General features: G+C 36.3%; 1 protein-coding gene across 14 annotated transcripts in view; it reads left to right on the top strand.

Annotated features, from left to right (window-relative positions):
• The window catches only part of LOC149540389 (uncharacterized), a 219351-nt gene that overhangs the window by 115092 nt on the left and 88607 nt on the right, over positions 1-15652 (top strand). For all 14 annotated transcript variants that reach the window (XM_089801485.1, XM_089801494.1, XM_089801491.1 and 11 more), the window contains one exon: positions 12859-13075. In XM_089801485.1, coding sequence (XP_089657611.1) covers positions 12859-13075 — 217 coding nt within the window. The remainder of the gene's footprint in view (positions 1-12858; positions 13076-15652) is intronic.

Below are 15652 nucleotides of genomic sequence, written 5' to 3'. Positions count from 1 at the left end.
GCTTGCCATCGACCGGTTAATGGTCCACGAATCTCATGGGTCATGACATGACCTGTTGGTTCTACAAGCTATGCGGGTCATTGCTTATAACCTGCCAGGTCATGAAAATCCGCTAGGCTTAGTTCTGCCTGGATGCCATCACTACCCGCATTACTGGCTACGGGTTCAAGAGCTTCAGTGCCAAGGGATTATCCCATGATCAAACTAAACTTGACATCACTTCCAAAGTTCTATAACATGTCATAACTTATTTCCCTCCTTGAAAGCTAGTTTTGAACAACCTAATGTTGATAGGTGGGATTGCATGGTTGAATTATTAGACCTACATGTTGATGTGAGTTTCATGCCACCACAAGATGAAATACCAAATTTCCATCTCTCCGTTGAACAAAGACACCACATATGCTAAAGATTGTAAAGAAACATCATCAAGATGACTGTAAGGTTCATTGTAATGGTGGACTTAATTCAATTGTTCTTATGTGATAAGCTGTTAGCATAAAGGGACTTACACTAGTTCACTAAGGCTTCATCAACTTGATTTTACAATTGATACGGCTTTAAAAGTGCAATGAAATATTTTGACATGCAACTTGCAAAATGAAATGTCAATGAACTTGTGAATCTAAACTACTTTCTAGATCTACTCTAAGATGCAAGAGATTGCAAATATCTTTGAGACTCTACTAGGTTTTGTCTTGTTATCAACTTTGCCAAATTAACAACATTAACAACACCCATGACATTAACAACATTCACCGATGCATATTAATGTATACTATATAGACAACAATTGAAGTTACGCTTATGATTATGCAATTCACTCACACAAGACAATCTTGCAATCAACCATTAGCTAGTGGTTTGGTCTATAGGTTAGTTCAACAAATATGTATCCACAACAACTTTTATCCAACTAAACTACTCAAAGAAAATTCTAATCCAAGTACTTGATGCAAAACCTAAACTAAACGGAGAAATGTAAAGAACCGTTCAATATTCCAAATGCTACAAATTCCACCATGAAAACCAACAATGAAAAAATAATAAATTTTGCAATATTATAGCAACATTTCTCCAACAAATCTCGTACTTTACAAATGACAAGGCTTTCCATTTTATAGTAGTTCTTAGTACAATGAGTGGCTCTAATTGATTTAAGATCATTGGTCAAGAGCCACCCCTTCCCTAATCTACCTAATAACTCCAAGCATTAAATTTTGGACAATTACAATTGGGTAACACCTTTTGTACCAATAAGAAAATTACAATGGCTTCATTGACCAATGAGAAAATGGGTTAGGTAAAAGATTATAGAAGAAGGCACTATCAATGGTCCAATCCATGTGGTCTGTTGAGAATATTACAATGCTTTATTGAACAATTCGAAAATAGGTTAGGTAGAGGCATTAGATGCCTTGCACTTGTACTCTTGCCATTATTTGTTTAGTCGATCTTTGCCGTGTGCAACTTCAATTTTTCGATTGGATGAAGATGAGTGGGCGTGAGCTGAACATGCCCTCCTTATAGACTTGAAAAATTTCTCTTGATGATGAAAAAATATCTCATGATACTCAACATTATCAGGCCTTCAATTGCGATGGCTTATATTCTCAAATCGTTTTATTTTCATGCATACTTTCCTATCGTTCAAAACCATTCATCTTGAAATCCCCTTATTCACATTACTTGAATTCACTTGTTTTGAATTTCTTGACTTCTTTATATTTTGACCTTGGTATGCCACCTGTAGAAGTGTAATGTGGCATGTAGTTAGACCATTCAACTAATCTCTCTTTACTTGAACCCTTGATTCTTTGACTCCATCTTCATGCCTGTTCTCCTCATATTACTCTTGCTTTTGTTGAAGTCACAGGGACTTGTACTTTAGATTTTCTTTTCATACTTCACTGGAGTTTCTTTATCTATGTGGCGTTAAGTTCCCATAACCTTCAAATATCCTTCATGTTGATTTGCATTTCCTTAAGCACCTTACAAAACAACAACATTCATTAGATTTTGAACTTCATATTTTTAAAATCAATTAAGGTGTTAGTACCAGAGTAACGAGAATCGCGCTAAAATCGCCTGAATCGCCGATTCAGTGATCAGATTCATGCACCCCGATTTTTTTGGAGTCGGAAATCGTGATCGGCGATTTCATCGGGTGAATCGCCTGAATCGCATGTGTCGGCGATTCACTCAAAAAATCGCCTGAATCGCCATTAGAAATCGCCAAAAATCGGCTGGCAACAGCATGCATGTTTAGTTGGAAATAATAAAAAAATAACTTATGTTTTTTGCTTTCTTTTTTACCTTTCCTCTTTGTTATAACCCTAAAGGGCCTTCTAATTGTTAAGCATGACTAGAAGAGAGAAGAGAAAAGAACCATAGGTTATAAAAAAAAAAAAAAAAAAGACAACAAATAAAAAATGTTTAGAATGCATAACGGATGATGCCCAAGGGAAGGGAAAGACATAATCAGGTAGTAAAACATCAGCGGTTCCCAGAAAGAGTGTGGGATCAGAAGAAAATCACAAAAACACTGTGTTCCATATAGTTTTGTGTGGGTTTCAGAGTGCAAATTTGGTTTTGGCGACGGCGCTGCCCCTCGACCCCGCGAGGGCGCTGCCCCTCGACCCCGCTGGGGGCGTTGCCCCCTAGACCCCCAGTCGCTGCGGTTATCAGTCGTGGGAAGTCTCACCAGTTGATGAGACCTGAAGTTGTTGCAAGCATGGAGTGTCTGTGGTGGAGAGAACAATAGAGCAAGCCTTTCGAGAGGGGTGATATGCTTTGAAGCACTTGGAGTAGGTGTTGGATGTGAAGCTGTCTTATAAAAACTCTTTACCCCATGTGGTAAACACAAACTTCCATGTTTATATATGTTAAGTTTCAACTTCTATTTGATGATGTTATAGTGTGTTTAAGTTATATTCAATAAAGGGTGCATGAAATAAGGCTTAAATTGTTAAAATCTCTACATTTAAAGGGTTTTTTCAAATTTGCCGATTCATCGCCGATTCACCGGCGATTCACCCCCGATTCACGATTCGATTCGGCCGTGCCGATTCCGATACGATTCCGATTCTCGTTACTTTGGTTAGTACCAAAAAATCACGTCTTGCAAAGATAACCAATAAAAATGGAACTTTCATCCTTTGAGATCTGATTACATTCACCTAAAATGAAGACCAGATCTACATGGTTCAATCATCAAGTATGGATTCTTCATTTAAAATGCACATACTTCCCAATTTTACCTAAAGGATTACCCTTAAATTTTGTAAACCTTTCTGATGATGATCAAATTCTAAGTTGAAAAACTCAGGTTTGCAAGTAGTTCAACTTTCAAGAGTGTCTGATTTGTTCACCCAACGCCCTCGGTGCGCATACGCACCCAAGCACCCCGCTAGCGGCTTTTTTGCCGCTGCATCCCCGCCACACCCCCACCGCACTGGTCAAGCACCTGGGTGGGACGTGGTGCTCGGGTGCTTCCCGGGTGTGCGGGTGCGCCGCGGGTGCTCGTGGGGTGCTTCCTGGGTGCTCGCGGGGTGCGCCGAGAAGAGGTCCAAAAAAACTTAAAAAAAAATACTTTTTGGTTTTTTTTTTGTTTTTTGTTTTTTAAGTATGCTAACCTTAATTGGTTGTGGGTCCCATGTGGTCTATTTGAAGGCTTAATAAGACCAATAGATCTCATTTTCATTTCATCATTTCATTTCAGCATTTTGGAGCAGCTAGGAGCTAAGTGAGACACAGTGTTCGGAGGAGCTTGTGAGAGATTAGTGGGTGGTTTTGCAAGGGTTTGCAAGATCAAGAGGAGCAAGAGGAGCAAGAAAGTTTGATTTGGCTAGTGTCTCCTCAAGTTCAAGCCTTCAAGGTAGGGTTTTTTTTATTTTACTTAGTTTTTTTGGTTTTAAAAATCAATTTATAAATAATAATTTTTAATTTTTTATTTAGTATTTACTATTTAGTTTTATTAAGTTACTTTCAAGTTTCAAGTTTCATTCTTGAATCTTGTTGATAGTTGAATCTTCTTAGTTCTATGATTTATTATTTTATAATTTATTATCTATATTAATTTTTAGTTTTTTTCATTGTTCTTAAAATAAAAATATGGCAATATGGCATATGCTGAAACGTATTTAGTATGGCAATATGGCATATGCTGAAACGTATTTAGTATGGCAATATGGCATATGCTGAAACGTATTTAGTAAAATACGTTTCAGCATTTGCCATATTTTTATTTTAAGAACAATGAAAAAAACTAAAAATTAATATGGATAATAAATTATAAAATAAAAAATCATAGAACTAAGAAGATTCAACTATCAACAAGATTCAAGAATGAAACTTGAAAGTAATTTAGTAAAACGTTTCAGCATATGCCATATTGCCATATTTTTATTTAGTATTTACTATTTAGCTTCATTTTTTAATACTTTACATTTTTAAATAGTAAATGCTAAAATTAAATAGTAAAGTTTTAACTTTTAAGTTTTAAATTATTTTTACTTGGGCTGAAATGTATCATGATCATTTTTATAATTTTATTTTCATTTTGTGAAATGCAGTTTTATAAATGGCTTCTAGATCCAGCCAAAGTGTAGAAGACATGGAAATTAATGAGCCAAGTGCATCTGATTATGAGCCTGAACCTGAGCCTGAAGGAAGTGATAATGGGGCTGATATAGGTGGTCAATCTGAGCTTGAGGTGCCTTTTACTGATTGCCCTTCAAAGATTTTGAGGAAGTATGCTCGGGGTCCTTATGACTCAAAGTCCCTTCTGAAACAGTTTGCTACAAAAATTACACACCCTACACCTTCAGGGGGTGGCACATGCAAATGGAAGTGCAATATATGTGGAGTAGAATGGTTTGGCAGCATTACAAGAGTTAATTCAGACCTTCTTTTTTGGAGTGGCTATGGTGTGAACCCATGCATGTTCTTATCAAATCCTGAGAATGTCAAATACAGAATTCAAGTGAATAAACTATGGGGCATTCCTGATGATAGTGACATTGTAGTGCCTAGATCTTTGTCTGCTAGGCAACAGGTACAACATATACAACAGTTACAGGGGCAGCGAGATACATCTACTCGTATCTTGCATCAGAGAGTAGGGACTATGTCACCTACACCATCATTCACCTCACCTACATAGTTCAGCAGGGGACAGCAGTAGGGTGAAACGGAAAGCAACCACAAGTCGTAGTGATAGTAACCCCATTGCTCATTTATTTAACATACATGCAAGGGATCGGTTAGATGATGTTGTTGGTGATTTCTTCTTTTCCAATGGCATCTCTACACATGTGGCTCGATCTCCCTATTTTGGGAGGATGATGACCATGGCAGTGAATGAGGGAGAGCCATCATATGTGCCACCAGATGACCACAAGCTGAGGACTACAATGTTGGATAGAGCCTATGACAAGGTTGGGATCTTGATGGAGCAAATGAAACCCTGTTGGATGGAGTCAGGTTGCAACATTATCATGGATGGGTGGACGGACATTAGTCATTGTCCACTCATCAACATTATGGTTACATGCACGGAGGACCCATATTTTTTGAAGGCAGTTGATTGTTCAGGGCATCGTAAAGATGCTGATTTTCAGTTTCATGTGCTTAGGGAAGCCATTGAGGAGGTTGGACCACAAAATGTGGTCCAAGTTGTGATAGATGCAACACATGTGTGCAAAGCTGCAGGGAGGCTTGTTGAAGCAGCTTATAGGCATATTTGGTGGACTCCATGTTGTATGCATGCCATGAACAATGCACTCAAAGACATGGGGAAAATAGAGTGGATTAGAAAGGTGGTTAATGATGGGAGAGAGGTGCAGATGTTTATCTGCAATCACCATACTTCACATGCACTTTTCAAGAGCTTCGCAAAGAAGCAATTCCTCAAACCTGTTGAGACCAGGTATGCATCATATTATATTCTCTTGTAGAGAATGATTGAGTTGCAAGAGCCATTGCAACTCATGGTTATGACACAAGAATGGAGTCGATGGCTTGAGTCCAGAACAGAGCAGGGGAAGAGGGTAAAGGAGACAGTGAAGAGTGATCAGTTTTGGAGTGATGCAAAATACATAGTCTCCATCATTACTCCAGTGTTTCAGGTGATCAGATATGGAGATGCAGATTCACCTAGCCTTGGAGAGGTTTATGAGTGCATTGATTCCATGCTTGGGTAGATGAGGGCTGTTGTACGTGAGAGAGACCTCACTCTAGCATTCTATACGGAGCACATTGAGCCTATCATTCACCGCAGGTGGGAGACGTTGAACACTCCTTTGCACATGGTTGCCTATGCATTGAACCCGAAGTGGTACATACCTAGGTCTGGTAGAGTCACACCACTTCGGGATGATGAGGTGAAGAATGGGTTCTTCTGATGCATTGCCAAAATGTATGATACTGAGACTGCTAGTGAGATTTGCACCGAGTGGTCTGAATTTGCTAGTCTTTCAGGTAATCCTTAAATCTTGATTTAGTGCTCTAAACTTTTTATAATTATTAAATTATAAGTTCTTTTAATAATTAATTGTTACTTTTTTTATAAGTTATAAGTATAACTTTATTTAAGTTATTTATAATTTTAATATTATGTTGTAAACTTTAAAATTTGTAACTTGTAGGATACTTGGATATTGCAAAGGTGGATCTGAAAACCTTGGCACAAAAGAATCCCATTTTATGGTGGAAATGTCATGGTTCACAAAAGTTAAAGATCACCTCACTAGCCATTCGACTGCTTTCTCAGGTTTGTAATACTAATAACTAATTCCAGCCCTTTACAATCTTAACTTGAAGAGTTTTACCTTGCTGATTTTAATTTATGATTCATTGATTCAATAATTATTAATCATCAATTTACCATTTATCATTTGTTACAAATTGTATGAACATTTGTTTGTAACTTGTAAGTTGTAATTTTCAACTTTGTTATCTCAGGTGTCTAGCTCCTCAGCTGCAGAGAGGAATTGGTTCACCTATAGCTTCATTCACTCTGTTAAGAGGAACAAACTTACCTCTAAGAGAGCAGAGAAGCTGGTTGCTGTACATGGTCACTTGCGGCTCAAAGATCGCAAGACACGCGAGTACAAGGAGAGCCCTACAGCACGATGGGATGAGGAGCCAGAGGATCCAACTCAGATTGATGAGGATGCCGATGCAGAAGCCAATGTAGGGCTAGTTGGTGTTCCTTTAGAGGATCAGTATCTTACCCAGGAGGAGTCTAGTAGTTCCAGTGGTGAGGACTTCGGCATAGGAGATGATTAGAGAGCACTTGTGAATAATCCATTCTCATTATTGGCATTTTGTCATTTTGTTGATTATACTCACCTTGATATGGCTATGATACATTATTATTATTTCACTGTTTCATGCTATTCGGCTCATTGTCATCATGAGCATCTTTATGATATATGATATTCATAAAATCATATTTGAACAATGAATTTTGAATCTTGCATCTTGAACTAGGTTAATTTGTCAAATGGTCATTAGTAATAGTAATGGTTATGAAATTTCAAGTTTCAAGTTTTGATTTATGGTATATGAATCACATTTTAATTTTCTCTATTCATTGTAGTCAACTATATTTGGTATGTTAATGTTACATTGTTATATAATATATTGAAGTATCATTTCATAATTAGCATTTTCAATCATATATATACTATGCAACCCCCTCCCCCCACTCCCTCTCCTTCCCCCCCCCCCCCCCGAAACCCCCCGCTCCCCGCTGCCGCACCCGAAACTCGTCCCGACGTACCCCGGCACCACCGCACCCCCGTGCCGGGGTAACACTGCAAATCTGTATTTAACACCCCTAATTGACTCCAGCCCATGGTGAAATCTCAAATTTGTCTCTCAAATCTTGCACTTAGCCTCCAAATGTAGATTACCAAACTATAATCTCCGCTCTTATAAACTCAACCTTCTCTACAAAAATAGTTGATTTGTTTTGTTTTGGTGTTTGGAATGATTTGCAACAGTATCTTTATATAAGCAATTAAGGCCAAAGATCGTGACTTTTACCCAGGCTGACTTGGCTTGTAGGGCAAAAATAAATTAAAAAAACAATTTATTTAATCCAATGACATTCCCTTATTAAATTTCATGGCCTTCTTATTTGAATTGGAACCCCTCATTGTTTAATTCATGCTTTCAACACCCAGTTCATGGTCCTTAGTAAATACTTGTGTTCAGCATAAAATGATTTCACCTATATGGTTTATATTTGAAACACTTTCTTGTATAAAGTCATGACTTTTCATTAAATTGATGGCTTGTCATTTGATTCAAGCTGTATTTAATGGCAAAAAATTTAACTTTTATCCCCATTTGATTGCCGATAAATAAATGTTTTCATTCACAACTTAATGACATTCCTTTGATTAATGTTCATTAGCACTAATTGATGGCTTGCTGGCCATCTTCATCAAGTTTTTAAATGCTTATCCCACAGATTGGACTCAAGGTTTGATGTGGCAGGTGCCACTTCATGATGTTGGGAAACCAAAAACTCTATGAGACAATTCAGATTTTGGTCCTTCATGGGGCAAGCTTTGCCTTATCACGCCTTGGATTCCTAGGCTTCATGTGGTAGGTCGACTTTGCATTGTCATCTGTCAAGAGAAATTTGAAGATTTCAAGTGGCAATCACCACTTGGGTCATTGGATTCTCTTGCTTAACGTGGCAAGTTAGACTCCGAGGTGATCATGTTTAAGCATCAAGTTGTAATTAAGCCTTCATGTGTCAAAGGCAACAAGATGACGAGCTTAGATTAAACAATGGCCCAATTCTTATCAAATAGCTTCCTCCCAAATTCCTTGAAATTTAATGAGATCCCATTTAGAGTCAATGGTCCCACCTCTTGTGCGCAAAAAAATCAAACATTCATGTCAAGTAAGGCTTCATAGGTGAAGACTCCAAGAATTGTGCAGTCTCCCTGATATTTTATTAAACCCTTGGATACTCCATTGGCAACTTTTAAAATTTAAACCACTTGCTAGCCTTGCCAAATTTATGACTGCTAGGAACAATTTTGCCTTGGAATCATTTGGTCCTTGACATATCAATATCCTGTAACATTTATTAGGTCATGCATAGACTTGTTGTATGTGAGGCATGATCCTTTTGCTTTCCAACCTGTTAATTTTTCCAACCTTAAATCCATTTATAAGGTGATACCAAGCATGGAACTTTGGACAGTTCCAACCGCAATAGTATTGCCTTTTCAAATTTCCAAAAAGCAAACAAACTCTTTATATTTTTAGAAACCAGAGCAGTCAACCAGAACTGGTGGATCATTCTCCAACTATTCTCCTTATTTTCGATGATGGCAACCTCAATGAGCTTAACATGAAACATACTTACCAATCTTCCCTGATATGTTCTTGAATAGTAATTGCTGACCTTTGACCAAGATCTTGCAAGAGTACACCTCTTAAAGAAGTGACTATCTACACATTCCTTGTAAAGGCCCCCGTCATACAAAAAAGAGATCACGGAGACAGCAAGCAACATGATCGAAAGATCAGCATAATCATCCATTGACTTTTAGCAATTACAGATTAATTAGATCAATCAAGGATGATTATACTACCTATATTTTCTCCTGAAGAGGATTAAGTCAATTAATGACTAGTGATTTAAATAGCTTTTAATCCAAGATTATACAAAGACAGCTATTAACATACAAATGCAATTAAATTTAAAACAAAGGATAGTGGAAAGGTGCGATTTGGATAACAAGCTGATCTGTTTAAGTCGTGAAGAAATACGATCAATGGAGAAATACGTTCTTAACACTCAAAGGATGTAACCATTCAGTTTTGCAAGATATATAATGAGAATCGATACCATTCTCAATGGCTTTGAATTTAAGTTATTTCTTATAACCACTTTGGATTACTCTATTACTGCAACTGCCTTCTTACCATAAATTGGTGTCCTATAACCCAAAGGTTTCAGTCAGGAATATCCTTAACATTGCACACATATAAAGTTCAGATCAGACACAGCAATATCGTCGTTATAAGTAATATTGGATACATTGGCATACTCATAATATACAGATAAGGAATAGTAATATCATTGCTATAAGTTATTTTAGAGACATATTTGAAGGTAGATTAGGAACACCAAGATATATTATCGCTAGAAGTGATAGATGCAAGCTTTAACATATTCATTAGTGTCATATCAGAAACAGCTATAAGCAACATTGATTGCATAGTAGATATTGTTATAGCAGGAGTAGATATCAGATATATAGAAGACATCATTCGTGCATACACTATCCTATTGACAAGTAATATATCATATAGCATCTTTTTATGAGTGGTATCAATTGTAAATAGATTATAATTATTCTAAGTGATATTAGTATTTTTGGAAATAAGTCTCTTGCAATTAATTTCAGTGAGTTAATAGTTCCTGATTCCTAAGAATTAAAGGGAACATTACTTCCCAACCTAAGAAACTCACTCCCAAATGACTATATTAAGCCTATTGACATGATTGTGGAGCCTTGCCTTGTTTATTAGGTTAACATGACTGTCAATCCTTGCCACATTTATATGCCTACTCTAGATTATTTGATAGTTATTTTGCTAACGATGCTTACTTGTTTGGCTATGCTCAAGAAAAGCACATGGAAGCTTTAAGATACAAAAAGTCCTTAGGCCAATAACATGGTATCAACTATTGTCTTAATCTCATTAATTTTGTACATTGGTTTGCAAATTTTTTTAATGATTTACTTTTTGAAGTTATCTCACATGACGATGGCCTTGGTTGGTATCCTGCTACAACATTAAATGTGTCTTCACATAGTTTTACCATTCATACACCTGGTGTTTTCTCCCATTACTGCAACTCATGATACTTTTCCAATCAACGCATCCCATGCCTGCACGATCCAACTCAGAATAACATCTTATGAAGACTCAAATTGTGAATGACACATCATGCAAGGACATTTCTTTCTGACTTCAAGGCATTTCACAAACAAAAGAATAAATCGATGGAAAAGATGTCTCTTTGACGGAGACTCATTTAGGTTAATGGATTACTTTTGTTGAAGTCTTTGTTAATTTTTCCTTAACTTTTTTGAATGGGGGACACAAGGATGCGTGGACATGATTTAAAGAATAGCAAATCTTTCTAGAGTTTTGGGATTGTTGTTGGCAGCTATTTAAACAACTTCAAGGTCATAAAAGAAGCTGGATATTTAGCCATTTAAAGGTTTTTAGCATTATTTTTGTTGAAATGTTACCTTTCAATTTTTATTCTTCAATTTTTAGGAGTAGCCTTTCTAATCTTGAAAAAGGAGTTCTCTCTTGCAAGTCCACAAGTCCGTAGGAATCCCAACATGATGGGAACATGACATGGATCTCTTGGAGGTATCACACACAAAAATATGGCGATATTTGAATGCTTTCACTGTGGATTTTATTTTGGTTGATGGTTTGACAAACTTGTGGTTCAGATGCTTCTGTGATCTTATGGCATGGAGAACCTTGGGCTGTATTTCATTTGTAATTTCTTAGATCTTGGCTTATAGATGATTTTGGGCTTTTTTTTTGGCTGTACACTGCTTGTTTGTTTTATAGTAGTGCCTTTCTTCTTTTAGTGGAATATTTGTGGGCATGCTCTTCTAGGGACTTTTTTACCAGTTGTGCTTTACTGTCTTATTGGTGAGATTTGTCATTAATCAACATTAATGTAGTTTCATATCTATTTGTACTTGTAGCATCTAACACTTTTTGTGACTGAAGGTAATTTGCTTTGTTCGTAGATGTAATGTAAGATGCATTTCTTTGTAAAAAATTTGTAATTCCTCTTGTTTTGTGCTTTATTCATTTCAAAGTGATCCAGTTTCTTTTCTGTTGTTGCTATGGTCATGTTTTGCTGTGTTGGTTGCTCCTTAATCTTCTCATAGAAAATAGTAATTGTTGTCCATTTTACTTGGTCAGCTCACTTCTTCATGTCTTCAAAGTGATCCAATTGCTTTCTCTTTGTTGCTATGGATGTGATTTTTTGTGTGGGTCACTCCTTAATCTTCTAGTAGAAAATTGTAATTGATGTTCATTGTATTTGGTCAGCTCATGTCTTCATCTAAGATTTTCAAATGGTTTTACATGAAATGTCAGATGGAACGAAAGATTTACCATGTGATGTCTTGATTGTAAATTTTGACAGTATACTTATTGTGTTCCAGAGGTTATCTCCTTGTTTGACAAATCAATGTCCCTATCTCAATTGGATTACAAGTACAAAAGGATAGCAAGGGATGTTCCGTGCCTATCCCTATATATCTTCAAAATCCTGCAATGCTTTGGAAAACCTTTTCTAGAACTGGAAACACTCTGGAGAAGATTGGTAGACATCTCTTGACCATCCTGTGTATGGCTAAATGGCCCTAATGGCAAGGGAACTTTAATAATTAGTTTAACAAAAATTACATGATGAGATTTGAAAAATATTATTTGAAAACTTTTTAATGAATCTAAAGGACTTGCATAACCATTCACTGTTATATAAGTGGCTGCCAATCTGAATCGTTATACAGCTGTCTCTGTTGTCACTGCTGTCATCATGTATTAATTGCTTCTATACTATTGTTACTGTCTTGATCTTGATTTTGTGTTACTCAATTTTTGTAAACATTTTACACATTTGAGCCACTCACTCTGTCTGTCTTACAGCACCACCCACAAAATGCAGTGGAACATAGCATATCAATAATTTTTGAGAGTCTTGCTTCTTGTTTCTGATTTTGCTTATTTTAAATGGGATGATGGATGAAAGCAATGATATTTTCCCCTTTATTGTAGGATTGAGGGTGTCGGAATGATTGAAGACCTTCTTTGTGATATAAAGGACATTAGCTTTATGGATAGTTGCATTCAGCTATCTTTAAAAACTTGTATTCCTGCAATGGGAGGTTCCTTATGTCAATTCAAATTTGATTACATCAAAGAGGCATCCACTATTAATCATAGGCTACTAATAAAGACAGTGGCAGAAAACATGACGCTACAAGATGCAGAGGTATTTTTTCAGTTTTCTTTCATATGTCTGCAAGTTGGGCATAGTGTCGAGTTATGAAGGGCATGGCATGATTTTGCATTTGGCTCACAGAAAGGTTATAGAATTTATGTGGAGTGCCAAATATTTGGGTTGGTGTATATTTTAATCTATTTTTTTATAAAGACACGAATTTCTGGATTATTGCACTTGTGCTTTATATTTAATTTTATTCAGTTTGAGGGTTGATTATATAGGCATTCTTGTTCTAGTATGATTCAAATTGTTTGGATAATCATTGTTTGGAAAAGTTTATCCATCTATTATTAAGTTTTAATAATTTTGTATTCTCTTATGAGATTAGGTTTACTAGGCTACAGGCATTATCATGAGACATGAACAATTCTGAGTGGCTTTCAAGTGCTGTTTTGGTACTTAGCCTATGAACAGGAACCTGAAAATCAGGCTAGTACATCTGAAACACACTACTATCCTCTTACATAGGAGAGTAGAGTAGAATAGGAGAGGCGTGGACAAATTGTTTTCATAGTGCTATCAAAGTAATTGTTGATTAATGTTGGTCTTCAAGGTGGATACTTGTGTAGCTTTCGAGTATTGTACGATTTCTATTTTACCTCACTTAGAGCAGGATTTCATTTCATGTTCATTAGAAATAGGGTTTTTTGGAATGAAGATGATTTTGACATCTTTGACGAACTCGCTTAGACCAAACCACCAGCTGCTTGCTGGTTGCATTTACGCCTTGTGTTGTCAAATCACATAAAATCATAAGCTTAACTTTGATTATTGCTTATACATTGTTGGATGGTTTTAATGGAATGGTAATAGTTTGAACATCTTACATCTATCTTAGGAGGATTGCACTAGCTTGGTTGATATTGATGGTTAAACTAAGTCCAGCAGAATCACAAAGGCATTCATTATCTGTAACATTCTAACAGTTAGATTCGATTCTCTAAACCCCTCCCCTTTGTTAGTTGTTTGATTGGAAGAAGTTGAAGTAGTTAATATCCATTGAATGAAGATTGAAGTCGCGTTGTGATAACCAACATACAACATCACATAACTGAGTAAAAGTCCACAGTAAGAAGGAACCTTGGGTTATCTCACTTGATCACACACTCCATGTACATTGTTTATGAAACGAGCATCCTTATTCACAACAGAGTTGGAGATGTGGTGTTTCATCTTGAAATACTAATTATTCTATTCTCTATGTTGTAGTGGAACAAAACTCACATCAATAGGTCCACACATCTAAAATACTTGTGTATTGTGATATTGCTATCAGGATTTAATTGTGTATCACAGCTGACAGCATCGAACATTAGAACCTTTTATGTATGTTTGTTCATTTAACTAATTATGAGCATCTTGTAGTTGAATAATATGGAAATAAAACGATTACCTGAAGCATATGTCACAAAACATACCAAAGCCCCTTATTATTGATACTAATGTTGTTTATGCTGATGCTAGTCAACTATTTGAATAAAACTCTACACACATAGTGTAGCTTATGTAGCTTCCCCCTAAGGATAATTGTTGTTGCATCCTGCAATCACTAAATTAACACCACTTTATAAATGTTAATACTAAAAACATTCTATATCTGGTCAAAATTCAAAACTTTTCTGTATGTTGGCAATGTTCACCAATTGTAGTCATCTCTGCTACAATTGTTGGCATCTCAAGATTTCACCATTCATATAGATATATATACACAAAAGAGATCCTAATATGAGCCTCGATAAAATAAATATATAATACTTATCTTCAAGTTGAAGTTATGGGGCAGAAACAAAACCATATGAGGGTGCAGTATTGTGATTGCATCCTTACACATTCTAATGACATCCTGTGACAACATGCTTTGTTGCCAACATAGACCCGACATCCTCTTTGAGCAATACTTGGACTCACCCGACTCTCAAGGTTAAGAAACTGTTAGAAATGACATTCATTGTTAGAAAAAATATAGAATAAAAAATTTCTTTGAAGGAAATATTATTTGCGAGCAAGAATGTAAACTGATTGATCGAACATCTAATAAGCAACATAATTTTCATTAGAGAATATGAACTTAATGCAAAGAACAAAACTCCTCAGATTTGCTAAGAATCAAGTTTTAGACCTCCATTCTAGTTGATCCTGAGCCGATACAAAGTAGCTGTCAACATATGTCACTTACAATAAAGGAGCATTTGCAGATGATGATACCATTTGAAGCAACGATCATAGAGATACTTCAAAAAATGCAAACTCATTGACTATGCTGAAGGAATAATATCCGTTTGTAGAGAGCTGTCGAAGAAAACAATCAAAGCGAACAAACATAATTTGTCTTATAGGATTCCTTTCGGAAGACAAACACAGAAGACCCGTTTCAGAGGAAGTTGAATTGCAAGCCTCCACTAACCATAATGAAGACGAGACTAGAGAGATACCACCAGATGTGAGTGAATCACGACTCCCAGGAAAATGTCCACTGCTCTTCAAACAATTACATCAGAAAACAAGCGCCTAACAGTCATGAATGAATTCACATTTGCACTTACACTCTGTATGGTGCACTTCAAA

Source organism: Cupressus sempervirens, chromosome 9 (genome assembly GCF_028749045.1).
Source record: "Cupressus sempervirens isolate cs-2001-9-10 chromosome 9, ASM2874904v1, whole genome shotgun sequence".
Classification (NCBI taxonomy): Eukaryota; Viridiplantae; Streptophyta; class Pinopsida; order Cupressales; family Cupressaceae; genus Cupressus; species Cupressus sempervirens.
Note: the sequence above shows the minus strand (reverse complement) of the source record. Positions and strands in the feature narration are given on the sequence as shown.